Below are 24372 nucleotides of genomic sequence, written 5' to 3'. Positions count from 1 at the left end.
ACGTCGTCTTGGAGGGACATACAATCAAGCCCTGCCAATCCCTTCGAGTACTTGGCCTCCACATTCAAGCCGATAGTAAAAGTAACGTCGCGATACAACGCGTGACGGAAACCACTGGACAGGTCATTCACATGATACGCAGAGTGGCAAATAGACAAGGGGGACTCAATGAAACAGAGAGCTTACGCCTTGTTCAGGCATTTGTGCTCTCGAGAATCATCTACATCATACAGTATTTGATTTTAAGCGAGACTGCGACAAAATTAACACCATCATACGGAAAGCAACAAAGCACACCCTAAGCATTCCCATGAGCACGTCCACCGACAGGCTGCTGAGAAAGGGCCTGCACAATACGCTGGACGAGTTAGTGGAAGGCCATCTCTCAAGTCAAAAGCCAAGACTAGCCAAGACTCAAGCGGGAAGAAAAGTCCTCGAGAAAACAAAATGGGCTTCCGACACTGCAAACCAAGAATTACAATTTCCTGATCATTGGAGAGCGTAAGTCACTATTCGTCTTCTACCCAGGAATATGCATCCCGTCCACCACACAGGCCGGCGGGCCGCAAGAGCTAAAGCCTTGAACAAGGTATATGGAGCAGACCAAAACACGGTCTATACTGACGCAGCAGCTCTCCCTGGACGAAAGGCCAAGATAGCAGTAGTGACGACCAAGCATGATCTGGTCACAAGTGCTACTGCAAAAACAAGTTCAACGAAAGAAGCGGAAGAATTAGCCATCGCGCTGGCGCTCACGCCGACCACAGCCCGTACAATCATCACGGACTCTCAAGAAGCGTACCGAAGTTACCAATCGGGATGGGTGGCCCCTCTAGCATCGAATATTATCAAGTCGATCCCCCAACCAAAAGGTGCAAATTGCGTGGACGCCTGCCCACCCATGCATGGAGGGCAACGAATTTGCTCACCAACAGGCCCGCGTACCGACCAACCAGGCCCTGGAGAGTACGGTAGAGCCTATCCCACTCACTACATTTCGAGAGATTACTCAGCACTACAGGCTTAGTAGGAGAACGTTCCCACTCCCACATCCAAGCCTCACGAAGGATCAGGAAATAACTCTGCGACGACTTCTTCAATCAAGTACACATCCTCATCCCACCAGACTTAACCTAATGTACCCAAGCGAATATTCAGCCGGGTGCAAATTCTACCAGCAGCCAACGACACTCAGGCACATCATTGTAGAATGTAAAATTACACCAGGATTGCCGCCCCTAATATTTCCTTCCCCCCACCACCAAGAGCGGTGGGAGACACTGCTGTCTAGCCCCTCCCTCCCGGATCAACTCATCCTCGTCAAGAGGGCAGCCATGGTCAAGACGGCCAATGGATTCCCGTGAATAGGGAACCGCTCCCGCATGATCTTCTGATCAATGCTACTAATAAAAGTTGTTCTCTCTCACTCTCCGTGTATGAGACAAAACACTCAGCTGCCACTGCCATCACTGCTTGAGAGAGAAAACTGACAAGAAAAACCTGATCCCTGACTAATTTCAGTTTTAAGTTGAAGTAGTACTTTTGTGGTGTTTGACAAGCAATAACTTATTTGTGGTAAGATTGCTGCAGACAAGTCCTCAGTCATGCTAAACACAGAAGAAATGGACTTGAAAGCATTGCACATCATAAGATCTGTTCTGATTGTCCCCGCATGTGACAGCACACATCAAAAAAAATTCCCCCGCATTTCCCCGAGGGGGAGAATGTGAAAGTGCGAATGCACGGTTGTCGGCCCGCTTGCGGCGCTTGCGCTCGGCCCCCGCAGCCCACCGCCTCGCCGCCTTCTCTTCCATCTCTTCCATCGGGTTTGTAGTATCACGTGTACACCACGCAGTTATCAAGCCGCTATAACGCCGCTGAGTCGCCAACGCACGCCGCTGACGACGTAGTTTGAATGCGTTAAAGATATAAGGCACGTCACTAACACTGATATCACCGTCGCGTCCGTGGCTTGGTCGGTAGAGCGTCGCGCTGCGGCCGCAAAGTCCTCGCATCGAAACCTGGCGCCGGATGCTGTTTCTTTTTTAAATATAGAGGAGCACTGCGGACGCCGCCGCCGCCGCCGGCGGCGGTGGATGGTTTGGGGTCGCTTATAAAGTGCATTCGCACTTAAAGGGGTCCTGAAATGCCTTCCGCCGATGCATGGATGTACATGTAACCAAATAAAGCAATGTATTAGCAATCTCCTCCTGCAAGAATTTTGTTAAAGCGATGAGTATTAGCTGAGAAATCGTAAATCAAAAACCGCGAATTATCGTCGCGCCGTATTTCCTCCTCCTTTCAACTGTTTCTTCGCTGTTGGCCTCCCCTCCCATGATGCTCCGCTCCTCAGCGGTGACGTACTTCCGCTATTGCGCTCCCACAGACTGCCGTCTGCTACGGGCCAGCTCTTTCGGCTTTTTCATCTCTGTAGACACCATGGACACAGGCTGGAAAAGCGAACGAATGACCTGGCCGCATGTGTGCGGCCTGGCCTTGCCCTTTCGCGGTGTACGTAGGTGCAGTTGGTATCGGCGGCGAACTCGCAGCCGCGTGGGGAGAATCGTGCGCTCGTTCCCTTTGGTGCACCGTGCACTGTTTATCCAAAAAGCGCGGTCTCAGATGTGGCCCCGCTGGTGCCGGGTGTTATTTTGCGGTGGTTGTAATTCCTACTACCGGCGGCATGTGAAAAAAGACATTTTCAACCGACACAGAACCCGTGCACAAAACGCGCCGGATCGGATCGCTTTATCAGCGGCGATGAACGTGAAGGCGAAGAGCAAACCAACGCTGCACTCGATCAGCGAGAACCCGTGTTCTGACAAGCTGCACCCGTGTGTTGCATTCAACACTCACGGGAAAGCGTTTGTTTGCACTTGTTTGGATAGTCGTAAAATGTCCAAACACTCCGGCACTCCGCTAGCAGATCAGCCGGCGAGACATTTCGGAAAACATTTGACAGATGGCGCCGTATGCATTAGTGTGTCGCTACGCAAAACTGATGAGACGCTCTACTAAAACTCCCATCGCGGTGTCACGTAGCGGGACGCAAAAATTTAGCGTTTAGCGTATGCAAAGGCCACAAACGCTGTACTAAAACTCTATTTGCAGCAAAATAGCGTGCGTATGTGAAACCGCTTGCGTTTACAAAGCTGCACGCCGAGCGCGTACGTTTCAAACCTAGTGACATCGTTTAAATACACTGGCAAGCACAGTGTAACGTAGTTAGATATCAACCGTATGCTCAGGCGACAAGCAAGAGCTTGTTTTATGTGGGGCGGAGATTGCGCATAAAGGCCCCTTCGCACTTGCGACGAAAGCGAGTGAGAGCGGAAGGAATTCCGTCGCTTTGTCGCGCGACGATCGTTTTTGTCGAATGGTCGGGACAAATTTTGGTTGCGCGACAGAATTCCCGTCGCTTTCGCTCGCTTTCGTCGCAAGCGGGAATGGAAAGTTCTGCCGCTGCCGTCTGCTACGCAGCTCGGAGGTAACCGCGCGATCTGCTCGGGCCGGATGAACGCGCACACTCCCGCACGGCAGCGCCCCAAGCGGCAGACGGCCGCGTACATCGCTCCCGGCGCCCGCCTGGAGCCGCTGGAGCCCGCCCTCGGCACACTAGCCAGTATATTTCAGGCACTATAATGGAGGAAAGATTTTTTGCTTCCGATGAACCTAGCTAGCTAGTTCATCGGAACTAGTTCTTTGCCCCTGTGTTTTTAAATACGTGAAGTGGTTAGCACGTCGTCCTCACGCAGCTCTGTATCGTCGTAGCATCGCTGATTGTCCGAACGAAGCTTGCAGCTAAGCCAATGCAGCGACCGAAGCTGTGTGTGTGTGTGTGCATCGCCTCCTGTGTGTTGTGGACGCGTTCGTTTCGCGATGAAATGCGACATTGTACTTCTGCGGGTGGATAGTGCTTCCCATGGTCTGGATTATCTTTCTCGAACGACGTACCACTCAACCTCGCATGGGGTATGTGCAGTGTGCCTGGCTAAAAGCCTTCTTGCTTGCGCGCCAGAGTTGTGACTTGCTGCTCGTCCCCGCAAACCGGGTGTGAGGTGAGTGCCGAATTTACGACGGGCAGGAGGAGGCAACTCATCGTCTGTCAATCGCGGTTCAGACTTGCAACGCATGTTGTGACGTTGCGTTCGTTCGAAACGCATCTCTGGATTGTTTTGAAGTTGAATAAAATGTACGCGTCAAACCCGGGCATTCGGCTCAGGGCGTTCTCTGCGATTGCACCAAAGAAGTGCCACGGGACTTTCTTTATGGTACGTACTCACGTAAGATAAAATCCACGTCGTGTTATGGCCGTGTTGCATTCAATACAAACGGTTAAGCGTTTGTTTACACTTGTTTCGTTTGTCGTAAAATGTCAAAGCACTCCGGCACTCCGCTGGCAGATCAGCCGGCGAGCCGACGCTGAGCAGACGACTCATCTCTTTGCCGGAAGTGCGTGAAAAAGCCGCCCAATAGCAGGATGTCTAGCTCATGACGAACATCTGGGAATCGATGATGTAGACATGTGAAGATGGCGGCGTCCAAAAACACGAAGGAAAGGGTGAGAAAAAAGCGACAAACTTTGCAACAAAAGTGTGAGCTTTCCGCTGCGCGTAAAAGAGTAATAGTTGGCTCAGGTGACGTTGGCGACCCAATCTAGCGATTGCGCTAGTTCATTTAGTGTGCTCAAAATGCCTTTCAGGGCCCCTTTAAAACATATTGGGTGAACTGTTCAGCATCTGTAAAATGCATGGCATTATACCAGCTTGAACCTGCCTCAAAAGGGATAATTTTAAAAACGGTAACTTCAGAGGGCCCACATAAAGAAAAAAATTCACAGCATATCCACGGGGTGAATGATGATGAGTGGGCGAAGCTCCTGAGGGGAAATCATCGGTAAAACCGTGACTCTTCAGTGAAAGTTCGCCCACTACATCTGTGTCCGAACGTAACGTCTAGAAAGTCTCGCTTAAACCGCGCGTCGGCACCTTGGGGCTGAGCTCGCCTGATGCGTTTTGCAGACGCCTCACGAGCTCTCACTGCATCGGGGTCTGCCTGCCGATACGCGCGCTTTCTCGCCGCTTCCCGTTCTCTGACGTTTTGGAGATCCTCTTCGCGCCGCAGCCGTGCCGCTTCGCGTACGGCAGGGTCCTCGCGCCGTTGCCGTGACGCTTGGGCCTCTCATTCTCGAACGCTGGGATCTTGGCGGCGTCGTCGCGCATCCAGACGACACGCTTCGGCCTCCCGCTCTCGTACGGCAGGATCTTGGCGGCGGCGTCACGCAGCTTCACGGAGCGCTTTTGCCTCGCGGGCTCGCACATCTGCAGCCTTATCCATCGGGCGACTCCGAGCGCGCGCCAACAGCGAACGGATTTTATTACAACGCTCCCCGCCATCTAGTAAACAATCCAAGAACTAAACTAGAGGTAGCCACGCCATCTAGTAAACAATCCAAGCGCATCTTTTCATCATATACAAGTACCGCCATCTAGTAAACAATCCAAGAACTTAACTAGAGGTAGCCACGCCATCTAGTAAACAATCCAAGAACTAAACTAGAGGTGGCTACATACATACGTCGAGGATGGACAGACCCACGCCTTAAGGAGCTTCGCCCCTAAAATGCTTGGCACCAGGGGTAAGCGCAACTAGTTAACCTTTTCTCATTCACTGCTTGAGGCCTGGATGTGTATTATTAAGGCTTGGTTCCTACAGCTGGTAACAACAACAACAACAAAATACCTTTGTCCTGTGAGCAGCCCTACCTCCCATCGGGCCGCATGTCCTATTATCAGCTCGCTTGAGGTTTTAGACCAACGAAGAGATTAGCAGACAGATTATTCAGCATGGTAGTTATTACACCCTCGCAATGGTGAACATTACCTGCCTGCCTCACGACTCCGAACACACAATTATACCTTACGTCGCACAGGTTAACTCCGTTGTAAAAACACAGCCATGTGGTCTACGGAGCAGTCCGGTGCGAAATAAATTATGCGCGCAGAATCGTTTGCAGTGGCTAGCTTGGTTACCACGGGAGTGGTCATGCGCCATCCCAGTGCTCTTGTGTGACCGGTGTTGCTGCCTCTCGCCACGGCACGTAGGCGACCAAACGCCCAGCGGCCTCAAATTGGCGCTCTAATAAAACACAGCGCAGAAGTTCGTCGGGAATGGACTCATCACTGTCGTAAATCGAGGCCGCAGAACTGATGCAGAGCGCCTGTGGTCACCGTCGCAACGTACTACGCGCAAATTAGGCAGTCGCACACACTCAGCGTCTCAATCACACGTTGCACACCACCGTAAGTGCTCTCCAGAAGATCTTCTAGACCGCCCTAATCACAATCGCAAGCCAAACACCTATGCACCGCCGCAACGGCAGACAAAAATCACGACGAGAAGAGCGTAGCGAGGTAACCGCACAAAAGCTGCCCTTTTTCTTTGAACGGGCGAGGGCGTAGAGGCGGTGTTTACGTTTGCCGCCGCTAGACTCCCTTGCGGCGCTAGTGTTCGGGAACTGGTTTCGGGACGGAGCGGGGCGGTCCCCGTAGGCGAGCGCTTACGCTGACTGAGAGACACAGCCAGCGCACGGGTTTTAAAGATGATGTTCTCCTTCCTGGGCTACTCAACCGCGAAAACTGCCTGTCCGTATGCATGTCGGTCTGTCAGTCTGTCGCTGGATTCATCCGCCCGGCCGTGACTGAAGCAGCCAGAAGATGAAATATTTCTGGAGTGAGATACAGGCAATACACTTTCAATTTATTAAATCTAAAAATATGCTCCATATTCGACAACATTGTTAAAAAAGATAATATTCAGCAAAAAAGATAACCACCGGTTAGCTTTAATTGTCTGAAAACGTCCCACACACAGCACGTACCGCGTTGTGCAGTTTAAAGCCGCAAGTTGATCAGTTACAGTTCACGCGGCAGGTATTTGGTGGGACTTTATGCGTCCGAAATTTCGAAACTGTCACCTTTTCTCAGGAAACGCGTTGTCGACAAACGGGAGAGCGACGAATATTTGCCGGCGACTGATTAAAGCTTGCCCTAAAGACAGTTCTATTGCAAAAACATGTTGGGCGGGCAGAATGCGCACCTCATAAAACGGGGACACGCGATAGGACGGTTGAAAAGGGATTTGAAAAGACTAGACATTTTGCTATGCGTGTCCTTTGATACTTTTATAGTGGTTCGATCATATCTTGCCGCGCATAGAGATTTGGGTTGTTTCCTTTTCGCAGGCAGGACAATGCCTTTAAGCACGCTACTGAAAACTAGATTACAGAGGTTGTATAGAAAGAAAAATAAATACACCGTGCGGTGTTCAAGAGACAGTGCGTACGGTCCACTCTCGCTGCTAAGCATTTTTTAAACTTTGCAATGAGAACTAGCGCTTGGTACATTTCCTCTGTCATTTCATCGCCAATTTTAACCCATCTGCATTTATCCCTGAAGCTAACGGCCGGGCTCCTGGAGCAGCACCAGTGTGTGCTGAAATTAGCGCGCTCTAAAGACGATGGGGTAGTTTTCCTGTGTGAACATACTGCGCTTCAATTCGAATTAATTTTCGTAGCGTAGGGAAATTTTCACATATGTTAATAATACGTCAACTTTCTTTTTTGAGTACCCCAGCATAATCTCTCCGTAATGCAAGAAGTGTAATGCCTTGTATCTGCACAAAAAACGCATAATTCAAGCAGTTATAATATTTAATACTTATGATATTCTAGATGTGAATTGTTGTTTCAAAATAACAACGAAAAAAACGTGAAATGAAATATCGGTGTTTAAATGCTTACGCATTATTAGGCAGTTTTTAGAATTTCTGTAGAATTTTGATTTTTTATTTTGTGTCCGGGCAAAAATTTAGCTTGCCGAAGCCCGCCAAATATATTTTTTTTTTATTTTTTGGCGACCCCGGACATCACATCTACTCTCCTTAATTTTTTTCGAGGCTACAGAGAGCAAGATTAAATATCAGGTAGAAACTGCAATCGCTTTTCATTCAACTGGATATATATATTTATATATATATATATACAGTTGAAGCGGCCCGAAATGCAGGCGTCCCGCGGGCCGCACTCGCAGCAACCAGTCCCGGAACGGTGGCGCCGCGGTGGCAGTATTTGGCTCTAGGCGCACTCACGCTGCTTTGGGGGCACGCGGCAGGCCGCACGTCAGTGCGCCTATCATCCAGCGGCCGTGCCTCAACTCTGGAGGCTGTTGCAAGATTGGGGGATACACGAATAATAAGCGTTCTCTTTTTGAACAATTCACAAAAGCAGAACCAAAGGTCAAGGTGAAAACAACAATATCATCCAAATAGACTACACGCTTAATCACGTAGCATTTCAGAGGATAACAACGATTATGCATTACATATAGAAACCCATGAAAGTTTCAGGAATAGGGAATACAGAACACATATCAAGAAGGGCTATTTCACAAGAAGTAAGACAATTTAGAAGCAAAATTATCAAGGGATGAACTAGGAACAATTTCATCAGGAAGATAATTTTATTCTGTTATTACACATGGAAAATAACAGTATTTAAAGGATTCGTTGTGGAACCTGTACTCTATAAGATGTTTGTCGTGTTCTGTTCTTGTAGACCTGGAAGCAGATGAAGTAAGGAATTTCTTACAAGGTATTTTTAGGCCGCCATGGATTAGTTTAAACAAAATTTTAGGCGCAAAATTGTGGCGCATTGACCTATTGTAGGTGGTTAAGCTCATCTCAGTAATTTCATGGGGGAGTCGTAGCGTTTATATTTATATTAGATGAATGGCCCTCCGATGGACATTTTCTAGTTTAGCAATAAGGTGCTTTGTATGAGGGAACCAGCAGATTATACTATATTCCAGGATCGGTCGTACAAGCCATTAGTAAGCAAGTAATTTTGTATCAGGTGAGGCCATACAAATGACCTCTTAAGAGAATATAGCGAAGCAAGGGCTTTATTGGTTACAAATTCTACTTGTTTATACCACTTTAAGTTATCGGATGTAATTATGCCGAGGTACTTATAGTCCTGAACCCTTTCTAATTGTGTTTGCTGAGTTTTATAGGAAAAATAGCGTTTTTTTTTCCTACTCACTGGAATGGTAACGGTTTTTTGTGCGTTAACAGACATTTGCCATTCTTGGCACCAGCATGCTATTTTGGAGAGGGCCTGGTTAAATGCAATCTGGTCGTCTTTGTTGTTAATCACTTTATAAACAATGCAATCATCAGCGAACATGCGGACTGTTACATCAAATCGTAAGCAATATCATCGATATAGAGAAGAAACAAAATATGCGCAAGGACCGAGCCTTGAGGCACTCCTGAGATTACTTCTAAGATGTCTGATGATTGATTGGCACAATAAACCTACGCAAACCCTCACAATAGACCCTCGCAAAAACCAAGTATCTATGAATTTTTTTTATAAAAGAACACTGTACACATCACTTATGTATTAATTTTCTGTCTTATATTTGCATAATGTCTTGTTCCTATTTAACAGTGTTGAGAAGTATGAACAATTACACCGGACTGAGACGTTTAAATTGGGCTGTGGGAGTATAAGACTATTGCACAGTTTCTGTTTCACTTTGGCCGAGTGACAGACAGACATAGAGACAGACAGACCAAAATTTCTGGGTTTAAGTATCCCACAAAAGACTATCGTCTTTAATATTTTAGCAATACCTCTTCAGAAGTTCATAAAAATCCAACAGGAAGCTTTTGCAGTCTCATGTCTGAACTTCGAAGAACAAAAAGAAAGCTAGAAACAATATCATGAGAGCGTAAGCGATAGATCACGCGGTCACCCCAGCCGCCAATAAGATCGTTTCAGTTTCGGTGCTATATACCTGGTGCAATACTCAGCCATATAATTGCGCGACCCTTGTACAGTTCTGTGTACATAGAAACTTTTATTATGACCCTCTGAGTGCTTTTGCTGCGCTAGAACACACCGGAACGGTTGTTTCGGATAACTCCAATAAGTGTAGGAAACGTCTGGCGTACGCGACGTCTTCCCTAGCAGCCGCTGGATGGCGCTACTCGTCCACGATTTCGGGGATTACGCTATGCGAGCAGGCGTGCTCCGCACGACCGGTTGGATCGACACCAATATTCACGCGACCTAAAGCGGACAATATGCTTTTGTCCAACAAAGTGTCAATATTCATCACGGGTTCGATGAAGAAACATTTTGTTTAGTGGTCCGGAGCACCAAGGGACGTAGGAGTCGTGGTCTGCTCGCCTGATAAGACCGAAACTGACAAAACGGCTCAGTACGTGGTAGTGTTGTATTCGGTTGCTTCTACACCGCTGTACATCACCGCTGTCTCGCTTGCTTCCGGTTTATCGTGACGCAAGCCGCTGTTTGTTTCATGGAATCGCTGCGAGGAAAATGATGTGACGTTCGCGAAATCTTGGTGTATCCCGACATAAACACTTTCGTCTTAAAATACATAACACGAAAACGAACAACCCTAAGTATAACGTACTCTATAGTACTTAAGGTTGCTTCCCCGCAACAAGACCTTGTGTGCTGGGGTGCACCCTGTACAGGCCCCTTGCTCCGTTGTACTGGCGTCACATCAGTGACGGATATGACGTCGGAGAAATCTTTGTGTATTCGATAATAAAACACTTTCTTGTTAAAAAGTTCTACAGATCTACGAAAATGTTCCTGACGACCTAGTCTGATTATTTTAGAAATTATAACTTTAGTACTGAAACAAAAAATGTTAACAAGGAACACATTTTAGTTTAGGAAGTTTGCACTAGATGGCACTAGCTGTCTAAAGGTTTTATCTTTTTTTCGGTACACGAGCCCTCCAAAGGGTTGAAGACGCCGTTAAGAGCCAAGGCAACTTGACCGTCGTGTAAGGCGCCAAGGCCCGAATAGGCCTCCCCTTGGGCCTAATCCTCCTTAGTACAAGTGTGACATATTTTTTTAAAAATAAGCAAACTAGGCAGCTGGAAGCATTTTGATGAAACTGTAAATCTTCTCGTATTTGAGCACGATGGTTTTTAAGCTTCCGGTCGTGAACTACGTGAGCTCCATAGAAATGGGACCAGGGGAGTGAGTCCCCCTTAAGCTTGTCGCTGATGACGATGTGTTCGATGGCTGTAGGGCTCCGCGGAGCAGCTGGAGAGCGTGTTCGTGCAAGTGAGCTGCTCCCTGGCCGCGGCCGAGCTGGCGCTCCGCTTCGAGCACCGCGACCTGCACACCGACAACGTGCTGGTGCGACGTACCGGAGAGGAGCACGCCACGTACGTGCTACAGGGCACGGAGCTCCGGGTGCCCACGGCAGGCGTCTGGGCATCCGTCATCGACTACACCCTGTCGCGGATCTCCAGAGGTGCGCTTCGCGTGCTCTTAAAGCGGTCCCAAGGATGCCTCGAATCGGCACCTCGCAAAGCGCACACGCCGTCCGCTTGTAGACCCGCTGGGCGCTGTATGAATCAAACAAGGAGACTAGAAAAATTGACGTACGCGCGAATGAACACTGACTTTAGAAAGTGAAACCCACGAAAAGAAATGCACTGACGATTACTACACTCCCTAACGCGAAATTTGGGTGCAGCGCAAGCTGCAGTCTTCTCGGTCACAGCGCATATCTGATGCGTCTCAGGAAGCGATCGCGTGATCGGCGAGCGCATGGTGGTGCGAGCGCGCTACTCTGGTGTTATCGCACAGCGCGTCGCCGCCGCCGGCCAGCGTGTTGTTGCAAATTGTGTTTGAACCTCCCGCGCAAATGTCACGTGGTTAAGATTAGCGGCGAACGGAACAGCGTCTGGGGAGGGGGAGGGCGCTCTTTAGCGGCGACGCATGAAGCAAGAGTGATGGGAGGAAGTGAGAGATGACGCCATAGCCGCGCGTGCTGGCCTTTTCCTCCTCACCCTTCGCCAGACACTCCCTCCGGTTTCTTTCTCCCGTCGCTGCTGCGTTCGGTCACTCGGTTACGCGGACATAAACACGTACTCCACGAAGCCCAGGTGACGGCTGCCAATTAGGGCTGCGCCCTAAAAATGCTGTTGCCGCGTTTCCTTCTTACTCTCACTCTCAAAGTACCCTGGTGCGTGTACGCTGCGTAAAAGTAATTTACAGTCGCGCCTAGTATGGCCTGTAACGCCGCCGGCGACAGAGTGTGAGAGGTGTGACGACATGCCACGTGACCAATTGCGGAGAGGCGTCGCAGCTGCAACCGTTGGGGGCCTCGCCGCTGCAGTACCACGTGACGAGGCAGGTATTGAAGTGCTGCTTCGCTAGAGGTTTATCACTCATTCTCGCCTCCTGCCAAAGCGCAAGTGTGGCGGGTGTGGTACCAAACATTCACGAAACACTCTGTGCATGGTCTTTGCAAAACAAAGCCGAACAAACTTTTCGCTCGTGATAGCTGGGTTTACGAGTGTCCCCACTCAGCTTCATCGCGGTCCCGCTTCATCAATTAGTCTCGCTCAACTTCATCATGGTCAAGAAGCTCGATGACCTTCTGGTCTACCTCATCAAGTGCAGCGTCTTTGCTTGCGAGCTGTCAATGGTCTCTTGCAAGTCGTGCGGAAACGGTGTAGCGACTGGCAGAACCTCAATCGCTGCCTTGATCAGCCTCGCAGTAGGACCGTGAAGGTTGCGTTTCTGTGGGCGCAGTTTATCCGTTGTGGACCCAATGTCGGTCGTCACGAGCCGGTCAAGGCCGGCCTCACCGACCTCCGGCTGAGCGCTTGGCTTAGCACACAAAATAGCGGTCAAAACAACGGGCTTCGTACCTGAAGCCGGGGGTGACGTCGGTGGTCTCCTTCGAACCGGGCGTTCATCTTCCCGAGTATCGGCACCAAAATGTTACGGAAGAACGACGGAAGCGAGACCGGCCATGGCTGCCCAAAACGGGGAGGATCACTTTAATGACAGAGCGGGTTTGTAACCGATGATGGTTATGATCGGCGCAGCGGGAGATTTACCGGTACCTACAGTGGGTGTTATTCCCCTCTCTCCCGTGCACCCATGTATCCACCCTATCCCACTCCTCCCCGCCCCCACACGCACACTCAGTGGACCACTCTGGGTGTGTCTGCGAAACGATGACTCTGTCTTCAGGTTTGACGCTTCTTGAGGTCACCTAAGTCAACGTCTACTACTGGATGAAACGTCCGAAAATACTTGCATAATGCTGTCGATACTACCCTTAGCGAAAAGATGCCGTATTTTTAATGTATTGTGAATGCATTTAATACATATATTAACTTTGTATTTATTGTGCAATATTTTGTCCGCATTCCAACTGCATTTCGAATACGTTTACAATGTATTTAAAATGTACCTCAGAAATACTTAAGCAGTGCATGAAAAATATATTTTAATGCGTTTTAAATGCGTTAAAAATGCTCAGAAAATGTAATTTTAAATATGTGCAAAATGTATTAGTAATCCATTTTAAATGCACAGAAAATACTGCTTCAAATATACTCAAAATGTGTTACTAGTGTATACTAAATAAAACCTAAATACATTGAGAGATACTATGGCAATGTGTCTTAGGTGGAATTGTTAACGTTCAACTAGAAACTATCATATTGTGGTTTCAAAAAGTTTAATAGGCACTAGGCTAAAAATATTCCCCATTGTGAAAATGTAAACCGGCCATGCTCGGAATGCGGGCCAGCAAATGACTGAAAAGAACAGCATGTATGCGCACAAATTGGCAGTTTGAAAGTTGTTTATTGTACACCTCAGTCGAGTGGCCAATTTCGCCATTACTAAGTAGCAGGAATGAATGCCTTTCAGCCACCTCGGCAGCCAGCGCAGATGAAGCTTTGTGCATCAGAGTCTTCGTACTTCCGATTCTCCACGCGGGAAATTTCACCAGCACCTGCAGTGAAAAGAAAATGGGAAAATATTAGTGAAACACTTTTTTTAGAGGCAAATAAATGTCAAATCAATCAGGCCTTTTCTCTAGCCGTGCCAACACCCCTCGCGAGCAAGGAAAAAAAAAAAAAAAACGGCGTGAAAACAATGCTCCTTTGAAGGACGTCTGACAATTTATGTAATGGTAAGCATAGTTTATATTGCCATGCGGCATCGGATCTTCAATACCATTTTTAAGAAAGAATAGTTGCGGGGGAAGGGGGCGGGAGGCTTATGTTTGGAAATTGTCTAGGGATAAAAATGAGCGAAAATTAGGGAAAAAAAAGAGACAGAGCTAAGATAACAACGTTACCAAACATGCAACGGAGTTCTTAGAGTTATTCTACTTCTCTTTCTTATGCGCTTGAATTAACTTGAAACGGTGGGAATTCTAGTTTTCCAACTAACTTCGACAAAACTGGTCTGTGACCTCACAGGACGCTAATAAAATAAGATAGGCAGTAATCTTACTAACTACAATTATTGTTACGTGTTCCATATTTCGGCGTCACCTTCTTCGGAGATTACGTTCTAAAAAAATAGTGCGCAGCGAAACAATTTAAAAATGCATGGGCAGGATTGCAGTAGAAAGCTTACATAAATGACATTAGATTGGCGTGTGCACTCACCAATGCTTTCAAAGGAACGGCAAAGAAAGGTTATTTCGAAAAACACGAAAAATTTCACGCTGTCTTTTAAATAACAAGCTCTTATATCGTAGGCACCTAACCGAAGCGATTAAAACGAGCAACGCCAGAAAACGTGTATTTGTGTTTGCACACACATGTAATTTTTTTGCTCTCCGCTGCACATCACCGGCAGGTAATTTTATACTTTTTGCTGTACACAGACAACGTCATCATTTAATTAGGGAGCAACGCGGAAAATAATTGTGAATGCTCGCGTCTTTAACATACAAAAAAAAAAGATAAACACCTTTTAGCTTCAGGGACCGTAAAGTAAAAATAGTTGCTTCATAAATACTCCTGACACCTAAAAAAACTCGTTTAAGTACACCCTTTAGGCGCAAATGGGAAATTGCGGCTTCTAAACACACACAACCGCCAAGCTGCCCATGCTGTTTTCGGTGCCTTTGGGCACATTTCTGAAATTCTCCGGTGGCGTGGTCCAGCGTTAGCGCGTCGGGTTCCGCGTGTCTGTCACTCGACCACGAGCGACCGAAGGGCCTCTCGGAACGCGCACACGTGTTCGTGAATGCGCTACGAAATGAATACAGCAAGGAGGGAAAAAGTTGCAAGGAAACACAAAAGAGGAAGGGGCCAATGTCCTGAAGTTTCGCGAAGTTTTGGGGGAGCAATCCAAGGAACAAAAAGAGACGAACCCGCCCGGGGGACCCGTTCCGGGAACCGAGGGGTCTCGCGCGGGGAACTGGTTGCCTCCCTCGAAGTCCCCCTCCCCACCCGCATTCCTTCTCCTTCCTTCCTTTGCTGGTTCTTGGTTCTGGGTGGCGGTAGGAAACTGATTGTAACTTAGCGGCTACTCTCTGTCTTAGATGGACAAATAATTTGTAGTCCCTGGGCATGAAGCACCTTCGCTACAGCCACTTGCACCGAAGATTACGTGTGTGGCTTTTACCACTTTTGGTCACTTCGAAACAGACGGCATAAACTCTTTCATGGCTTTAGTTGACAGAATGGCGACATGCGACAGACAAAAATCGCGAAGGCTGCTCGGATTCTCGCCGTATGGCCCGGCCACGCGCATTAGTCGGATACATGTATGCCACAAACTGGGTTCCTTCCCCGTACGGCGGCTGCTGTGAACATGCGCAGCTGTGAGCGGCTGCTGCGAACAGAAAACAAAAGAAAGCTGCCCCCTGGATACACTTCACAAATTTCTCAAGCGCGTAAACATGGACGGCGGACTTTCTGTGAACAGGCTGTGCTAAAAACGTTCCTGACTGTTATGTGTTTAATGCAAGTGTTAGTCCTCAATGAGTACTCGATCTACAAGGAAACTCGTAGCAACAGTCCCCCGTCCACTCAGCAGGGCCCGAGCTAAAAATTAGGCGCTAAAAGGAAAGCACTAAAATCCATTTTTTTACGTCTTCTTGATGTCGTTGATTTGTGAGTACATTCCTTTGCACGGCGTAGTTACGGTAGGAAATCTTGCTCGCAGGTGGAGGTAAGCTTAACAACCACGTGCGGATTTTATAAAGGGCATTAGCACTCTTCGATTACAAGGCAAACATACGTCCATTAATTGTAGTGCGACACCGTACGCCGGTATATCGTGCTTACCTTGGCTAGACGGCCAACGCCGCTGAAACGCGCCGTCCAAGCAGAGACTGCGGCCACCCGACGACCGCGCGTTGGAGTCCGAAACAGGACAGGCAAAAGAAACGCAGCGAAGGCAGACAAAACGTGAAGGAGGGGTACGCCGCTCAACTCGTGCTGCAGGTGCCGGGCACAGAGAGGAGGTAGTGAGCGGCAGTGAGAGGCGCCGAGCTGCTCGCCCTCGCAAGCATAGCCAGGGTTGTCCATCTAAGGCGAATATTTTTCAGAAAAAGAAAATTTTCAAAGCCTCCACAGCGATACCGTCGTAACAACGCTGGCAAAGTGCAAGTGTTTTCGTACATATATATACTCGTTGAATTCGATGTTTTTTTCTTTGCCGATTGCGTTGGAACACCGCCGCTTACATATTGGTACGCCAAGTTTCTCTCTAATACGCAGAGTTATGTCTGCTTTAGACAGCGCAGTAAGTGAAAGTATCTCCCTCAGTTTCTTTTATTATACGTAAACATCGAGGAGAAATTCTCAGTACGTTTATTCATTTGAGATGTATTTTATCCGGAACTTCAGATATGCTTTACGTGTATCTTACAATTCAGCAACTGAAGCAGCGCCTGTAGTGTACTCGAAATGTATTCCGTAAAGCTTTATGAATACACTTAAAATGTATTTTCTATTAGTATTTTTCATGCATTGAGATTGTAATTCTATCATGTTCGTTCGACAAACGTAAAAGGCATTTGAAATGTATTTCGAATATATTCGGAGTATATTTCCATGCTTCAGCACACTTTTAAAGTATACTCAGAGTGCTGCTCTAAATGTAGTTAGGTAAGTGTATTTTTATAATATTTACAGTGCATTTACACCATGATCGTTTGGCGGGAAGAAATACATTTTCAATATATTCTGAATGCCTTAAGCGCACATTCGTGAGGTTCAGTGCATTTTTAATCTATTTGGAGGGTGCTTAAAAGCACTGTATTTTTCCCTTATTTTTAATAATGTATTTTCAATATTTACTAAAAATTGAGAAAATGCATTTTTAATGCACTTAAAATACATTTACAAATACAAATCATATTTGAAGTGCACTTCAAGCATATTCGTACGTATTTCAGACGTATTACTTTTCGCTAAGGGATCATCGTTGCAGCTCACACTGAGCACGACTGTACGCAGGTAACCATCTTCTTCTCTGCGTCGCCTTGTAGGCCGATATTTGTGCCATGTACAGGGGCCTTTGAGAACGCAAACTTCATTGCGGGCACTAAAAGGGTTTGGTGGTGAAGTGATTGTGGGACGCCCCGCGTTGTTCTTTATCCTCTTCGCCTGCAGGGGCAGAAGCGGAATACGCGGAAAGCGGAAGGGCGGCGGCCCAGTCGGTGCTGTTCACGGATCTCGCTCTCGACTCGCAGCTCTTCAGAGGATCGGGCAGCTACCAGTACGACATATACCGGCTCATGAGGGAACGCAATGGGTACGTGTATGCACGCGCGTGGTGCGTCACGTGGGGTGTGATGTGGCGCGCTAGCATGACGTGTCTCGGCAGCTACCGTTCGAGTTATTAGGGGACGAAAGACCTTGGCAAGCGACAGGGAGCAGCGACATCCCGTCGATCGGGCACGAGTAGAAGCGGTTGGAGGGGGAGGAGTATAATAGGCTCCCCGCCGGAACGGTCTTCCGTCAACGTTTTAACAACGAAGTCGATCTAGGGCTGGCCCCAACGACAGTGGGCCTCCTCGATTGACCAGTCTGAGGGCAGTTCTCGGACTGCCCTCGGACTGAAGGCTCTGTAGGAATACATGAAAAGAAAATTCTGCAGAAATTCGGAGAATTATCTACAAGTGCGTGGCCTTCTCCCATAGAGTTTCTTAGTAAGTATACTAGAGAGGAAACTGCGCCTTCGTCGTGGGGGTTCATGGGAAGACCCCCTTTTTGGCCTGGGATTGGCATGACACTGGGATTCTTAAGCGGTTTTTGGGGTTTCCTTTCTTCACTATGCATTAGCACGTCTACGAGCTAGAAGGAAGCCGAAATCCTCCCGGTTCTGTGGTAGCCGTGTTCGATGAAACAGCAGGCAGTGCGTGATCGCACCTGACGTTGCTCATGCCGCAGTCGAAGGGCGCATGACTGAGCGGGTAATATGCCGCCGCGGAATTTGTAGCCGACGAAAAGAAGAAACAAAATGTACTTCGACGAAGACTAGATACGACCGATACGGGCGCTTGTATGCGTCCTATCTTGTCATCGTGCACGACTGTTTAACGCCTCGTTTTATTTTTTCTTGTTAAACTAGTTGGCGGTTGGTGCACCGGTTCACCACGAAGGCAACGTTTTAATAGGCACGCTCAAAAAACTTTCCCAACTCTTCGAGCAACTTATTTGCAATAATGGTAAAATTATTGAAATCAGAGTCTCTAATAAGTCCTCCCCCCCCCCAATATTAACCTTTTTCGTAACTACAACCTTGGCTTGCGGAATAACAGGCACAACTGTTCCGGCAAAAATACGCTTTGCTTCCTTTTTTTCCTGAGTTTTAAAACAGCCTGTTTTTATTTTCCACTTACATAATTGCACACTATTCTTCGCGTTTTTGTGGCACTTTGTTTAAATTCACGGTCACTAAAACGTTGCAATCCAAGCCAACGATGAAACTAAGGCGAGCGCAATGTATAATGGCGGTCCATGACGACACAGACGGCCTTGATGTGAGCCGCATAGACGCTAGCGCCAGATTCCTCTCTAGTGTATATATATTGTAAGAAACTCTATGGCCTTCTTACGCCGCCTGTTTTGAGTGTGAGTTTTTTCCAGCCAAATTTTCGGTTCTTTCTAAATCCTGTCCGTCCAATTATCTCCAATTACGCTATTATAACGATTACAGGTGAACTTTTCGCGAAATCGATATTGTGAAATGCCGTGCGTTATACGTTTTGCCGTTGTTTTCTCATTTTTTTAATATTTTTCTTATTCTTTAGTTTTTCAATATTTCGCCTGACCAATTATCTCAATTTACGTTATATAAGGATTACATTTGGAACTTTCGCGAAATCTGCAGCCCTATATTTGGCTTCATAGACTCGCACACAGCATGATGACCACGGACGTTGAAACATTCAGAACTTACGTGAACGTTTTTCAGTGAAAAGCAAAAAGAAATGGAGGTGGTTTAATTGGCTGCGCCAACCTCAGAATGTCGCGCGAAAGCAGCGTGCAGTTCTTCTTATAAAGATTAATACGTTGCTGCGACTGTGCGCTGCTCCATGCGTAGGTAGAAACTTTGCTAGAGTAGCCGCCGCAACTGTCGCCTGTGTTTAGGCCTAGTAGCCTTACGCTACAACCTAAACTGCGACCCTCTGCTTGAAGTACGATGAGCACAATGGGCGCTTCATTCAATTGGTTCTGGGCGACGACGTCAGATTTCCAATAGTGACGTTAGGCCTAGCGTCTAACGTTTAGTCTTACCGTTAGAAACGCTAAACGGGAAACGAGGAGTGATGACGTTGGTAGTACAGAGTGGCAGAGAGCTTGACATGCTACTCCGCATGAAAATGAGACGGGTGAAGGTGAGCGTGACAACGCTGAACCTGGCAGCTTGTCAAGCAAAGTCACTCTCACTGTACGTCGGTCATCGACATTATACCCCAAACCGCGACTGTAGGCCTAACGTCGGGCCGGTCGCATACCCGCGTCGCACCTTCTATGCGCTTCCCACCAACTTTTACCCAAGCAAGCTATATACTGGAAAATGTGGGAGGCTTCGTGATTAAAGTTTCGCGGATTTCTCGTGCATGTGGCAGAGGGAAGTTGATGGTGATTCTGCACAAAAATGGTAAGGGCAACATACCCGAGCCCATTGAGTTGCACCTCCTGAACTATACGCATACGTATGCTGCACTGTCAGCGTGCGTGAATAGGTAGTTTTAGCATAGCGGGTAGCGTAGTGTACGCTAACCGCTATCCTCGCTTCCTTCGCGGTGCGTACTTATGTATGCTCCGCAAACGCCGCTCGCAGCAACGACTGGAAGGCGTACGAGCCGTTCACCAACGTCCTGTGGCTGGACTACACGGCCCGCAAGCTGCTCGCCAAGCGTCCGAGAGGCCCCGGTGACGTCCCACCGCCACTTTGCGCCAGGCTCGCCGAGTGGCAGGCCCAGCTGCCGTCCTTCCCGTCGGCCGGGGCATTCGTGACCCAGTGCCTGCTTTTGGCCCCTAGCCCGGTGAACCGGAAGCGACGCAAGACTTCCCCCGCACCTGGACACCATGCCACGGCGCGCGGCGCCAATTAGCGCTGAGGCGGTGAGCTCTTAAGCATCTATCGTCATCATCATCATCATCAACATATCTACGCCCACTGCAGGGCAAAGGCCTCTCCCATAGATCTCCAATTATCCCGGTCCTGTGCTAACTGCGACCAATTTACCCTCGCAAACTTCTTGATCTCATCTGCCCATCTAACTTTCTGCCTCCCCCTGCCGCGCTATAAAGATCTATAGGTTGTATTCACTGGCGTGGCACGCGTGCGGGCAACCATGCGGGTGCACCGTCACTGGTTACTTCGGGATCCGCGGGATGGTGGTACTTGTCCGTGCTAAGCGCATGATGTGTGCTGGACGTTCTAAACTCAACCCCACGAACGCAAAGTAATGCCTTGACTCCAATGTGAGTGCGATTAATAACATATCTGTTGACACCACCGTTGAGAATCGGGTTGAAACGGGGCCGACGACGCACGCCGGTGTTTTTTGTTCTGCAAGATGCAGGTGTAAGCCGCGCCATGTCTGTGCCAAAGCGGCGCCGAATGGCCGTTTACAGTGTTCCAAGGTGAAGAAATGAATACCATCTGTAAGTAGCGCCAACTCGACGCGGACACTAGAAAGATAGTACACAGACCACAGCGCTTCTTTCTTTCTTCTGTCCTTCTTTCTTTCCTCTTTCACTTCGTTGTGTCCACACCGATTTTGAGCTACTTAAAGATGCTAAGAACCACAATCAACTAGACCAATCGTCGATTCTTCTACAGCGGTGTATGTTATTGAAGGGTTCATGAATACAAAATGCAGGTTGGGCTCTAATAAAAGAGGGCTTTGACCCGATGACAACGATGCCGATTTTATTGCGAACCTCAACACATTTATCTAGATGATAAAGAAAACAGATGAAGCAGTGGTGACCCGACCACAGTCACCTCCTGTCGAAGTCTATATGACATCACAGAATCTCGTTTCTGCGATTGGCGGCCACATCCCGTTAAGCTTTCGGCAAGAAATTTGACTCGTATCGCTGACAGTTACCCTGTTGTAGCTGCGGCCTTACGGCGTCACAGCTGCGCAGACTGCGTCACTGTAGCGCAAAATCTAAAGCGTTTCAATTTTCCTTCAGTTTTTAAACGAAAGTGTTAAAAATTTCGGGATATACAAACATCTGAGCGACGTCATATCCGTCACGGAAGTGACGCCAGTACAACGAAGCAAGCGACCTGTAAAGGGTGCACCCTCTGCACACAGGGTCTTCTTGCGGGGAAGCCAACTCTAGAACTAAAGAGTACGTTATACTCAGGGGTGTTCGTTTTCGGGTTTTATATTTTAACACGAAAGAGTTTTATTTCGGGATACACCAAGATTTCACTGACGTCATATCCGCCACGGAACTGACGCCAGAACATTTTTGCCGAAGCGACCCGCCAGCAGGACGTCACACGCCAAGCACACCCACAAGACAGCCGCCGACCTGCAAATCATGCTCAGCCGCAGATTTCGCTGCACATTTCACTTCGTGGTTTACCGATTCCTATGACAGAGGAATCAACCACAGTTTTTTTTCTGATAAAATACGTCGTTCGCCGATGGAATAGAGCTGAGGGAACTCGCAAATGCTAGTTCTTTTGTTGGTGTTTTTTTTTTCAGATTGAAAAAAACTTTATTTTGTCTTCATGGAGCCCTTGATTCTAGTGTACTGTACGGAAGTTGAGCCAGTGTGCACTTTCGATTTTTTGCTCGTAAAAATGTTCAAGCCGGGGCAGAAATTATCATATTGAATGAAGAAGTGACGCCTTCTCCTCTATTTTCTGTTCGTGTCTAGATCTGCCTGGCACCGGACGGACTACTCTGTGCTGGAGTGCACGTCATCTATTTCTGCGTGAAAGATTACTGCGCTTATTCTTTTTTGTCTCAAAGATATGGGAACGTTCTTGTTTGTACGCGTATCTCGCGTGATGCCACTATGAATGTTTGTTGATTTAAAGAATAAATCTCTCTCAGGATTTTGCGTGTCGTTCGCCCTTTTTTGCAATTCTAAGTTGGTGTGTTCCTTGTGTGTTCGAGAGCTCTACGTTGTATATCCTGTATGATACAAGTGCTTATATTCCCAATGTAATGATTCGCTTCATGTGTAAGTGACGACACCATCCAGCATTAATCTACATCGTGCCCTGCTCATCGACTGCAATTATGATGATTTCAAAATACCCCCCCTTTAAAAATCATCGTTCGACTAGTTCACTCTATAGCATTCCGAGAAATCCCATTTTTGTCAACACTAATTTCGCTACACTTACTGAAAGGATCTGAAAAGCTCTCTTGGACGGTAAAAGTACAAGGTCAAAGTGGAAGCTTGGGGGCACTAAGTTGCACAGAGATGGAAGATATATGGGTTTCTAATACTTTGTAAGCAGAAAGTATTTCGGCGCCTCAGTTCTATAAAGTAGTTGAGATTTCTGGAAGGTTATTTTGACCAGATAGAATTTATGGTAGGAGCTTGGTGTGTTCGACCGGTCGCTTTTATAGAAGTGTTCTATAAGTTTCTGAGAAGAGTGCTCGAAATCACTGTTCTTAGTCGTGCCGCGAAGTGCACCACAATGAATCAACGGACCACCAGGGGACGATGATGAAAACTTTTGTTGTGGCAGGGGAATCTCGAACAATTGAACAATATACGCACTGGAGTTTGCAGTATCTTCTAGCGTCACTAAATGAAGGCTTTTAAGAGTATCGGCACTCTTTTCTCTCATTGTTATGTGCCGCCAGGATTTTCATCGGTCGGTAGGCACCACGTGATATATGTTTACATATGGGCGCAGCCATTTTGTTTCTGGACGCCTGTCCTCTATCTCTCTCTCTGCTGCACGGACGCTAGAGCGGCTGGTGGCACTCTGCCCGTCACAACCGGTAGCGTTTCGTTCTGAGAGATGGGAACACTGCAAGCATGGAACAAAATGGCCTCCAGATGCTTTTGGGTGCACGAAGTGGCGGTACTCTTAAGCGTAACTCATTTAGTGACGCTAGTATCTTCCATCTAGCGTCCAGCGTTGAGCTCAACCGACGGGAGAGCTGTCAACGACTTGCCAACTTGCCAACGATCAAAGAGAATTATATCATTCAAGTCGTCCCTGCATGCATGCTGTCTTGTCCAAGAAACTGTTAGCGTCGTGCTTCGACTCCGCCGCAATGTAGACGAGGCGTTTACGGCACTCCAACCGGGATGGCAACTTGAACTAGGCTTGAGGGCACTTACCCATTTAAAAGAACCAACTGCCCTTACTCCTGGACTCATCGACCTACAGACGTCGAAACTGTCGCAATTAAATGGCTACGGAATTCATCATTGGAGACTTGCTAACTTACTCGAACCAAACCGTAATTTCTTGGATACTGTTTTGTAACAGTAATTCCCCCAGCAGTATATGCCGTTTCGTGTGGTATTTTCGCCAGCCTATGGAAAAATGGCGGCCAATTTGTACGCGTGAGCTGATCTTGGAACAACGGGCCTACCTGGGGTATGCACAACGAAACGTGCGATGGCGGCTCACGGTAGTGTGTTCTAGTTCACTCTAACGGTATGAAGGAGCCAACTGAGGCCGTAGACGATCAGGAAACCTTTTACAGCGAAACTGTTAGCCTCTCGTTTGTCGAGAAATTTCGTGTCGTAAACAAAAAACCCTAGCAGGACCCAGCAGTCCTCGCCCAAGACGCCGACCGTATGCTTCAGGCTAATCAGGCGTGCAGCATAGAGCTCAGTATTCGTGTAAAGAAAAAAGACACAAAACAAGCATCGAAACCGCATGATGGATGATAAGGCGCCGGTAAACAATGGGACCCCCCCTCCCCCATGTATCCTGTTAAAGTCAGATTTGCAGCTGCTCTCGAAAGGGGAGGGGGGTTGACGTCGAGGGATGGCGCATGGGTCAGGCAAGGCAGGACGCAGCATTTC

The 24372-nt window shown here is 47.9% G+C and overlaps 1 protein-coding gene across 5 annotated transcripts in view; it reads left to right on the top strand.

Annotated features, from left to right (window-relative positions):
* The window catches only part of LOC144162522 (uncharacterized), a 112072-nt gene extending 89646 nt beyond the window's left edge, over positions 1 to 22426 (top strand). For 4 of the 5 annotated variants that reach the window (XM_077693088.1, XM_077693087.1, XM_077693090.1 and 1 more), the window contains 4 exons: positions 11135 to 11363; positions 17500 to 17641; positions 20180 to 20463; positions 22246 to 22426. In XM_077693088.1, coding sequence (XP_077549214.1) covers positions 11135 to 11363; positions 17500 to 17641; positions 20180 to 20453 — 645 coding nt within the window. In that variant the 3' untranslated portion in view covers positions 20454 to 20463; positions 22246 to 22426. Of the gene's footprint in view, positions 1 to 11134; positions 11364 to 17499; positions 17642 to 20179; positions 20464 to 22245 lie in introns of those variants that run through there. The other variant, XM_077693091.1, reaches the window with a different exon arrangement.
* The last annotated feature ends 1946 nt before the right edge of the window (positions 22427 to 24372 follow it).

Source organism: Haemaphysalis longicornis, unplaced genomic scaffold (assembly GCF_048455015.1).
Source record: "Haemaphysalis longicornis isolate Haplotype H1 unplaced genomic scaffold, Haemaphysalis longicornis Haplotype H1 scaffold_12, whole genome shotgun sequence".
Lineage (NCBI taxonomy): Eukaryota > Metazoa > Arthropoda > Arachnida > Ixodida > Ixodidae > Haemaphysalis > Haemaphysalis longicornis.
The sequence above is the reverse complement of the archived record's forward strand: the minus strand, read 5'-3'. Positions and strand labels throughout refer to the sequence as shown.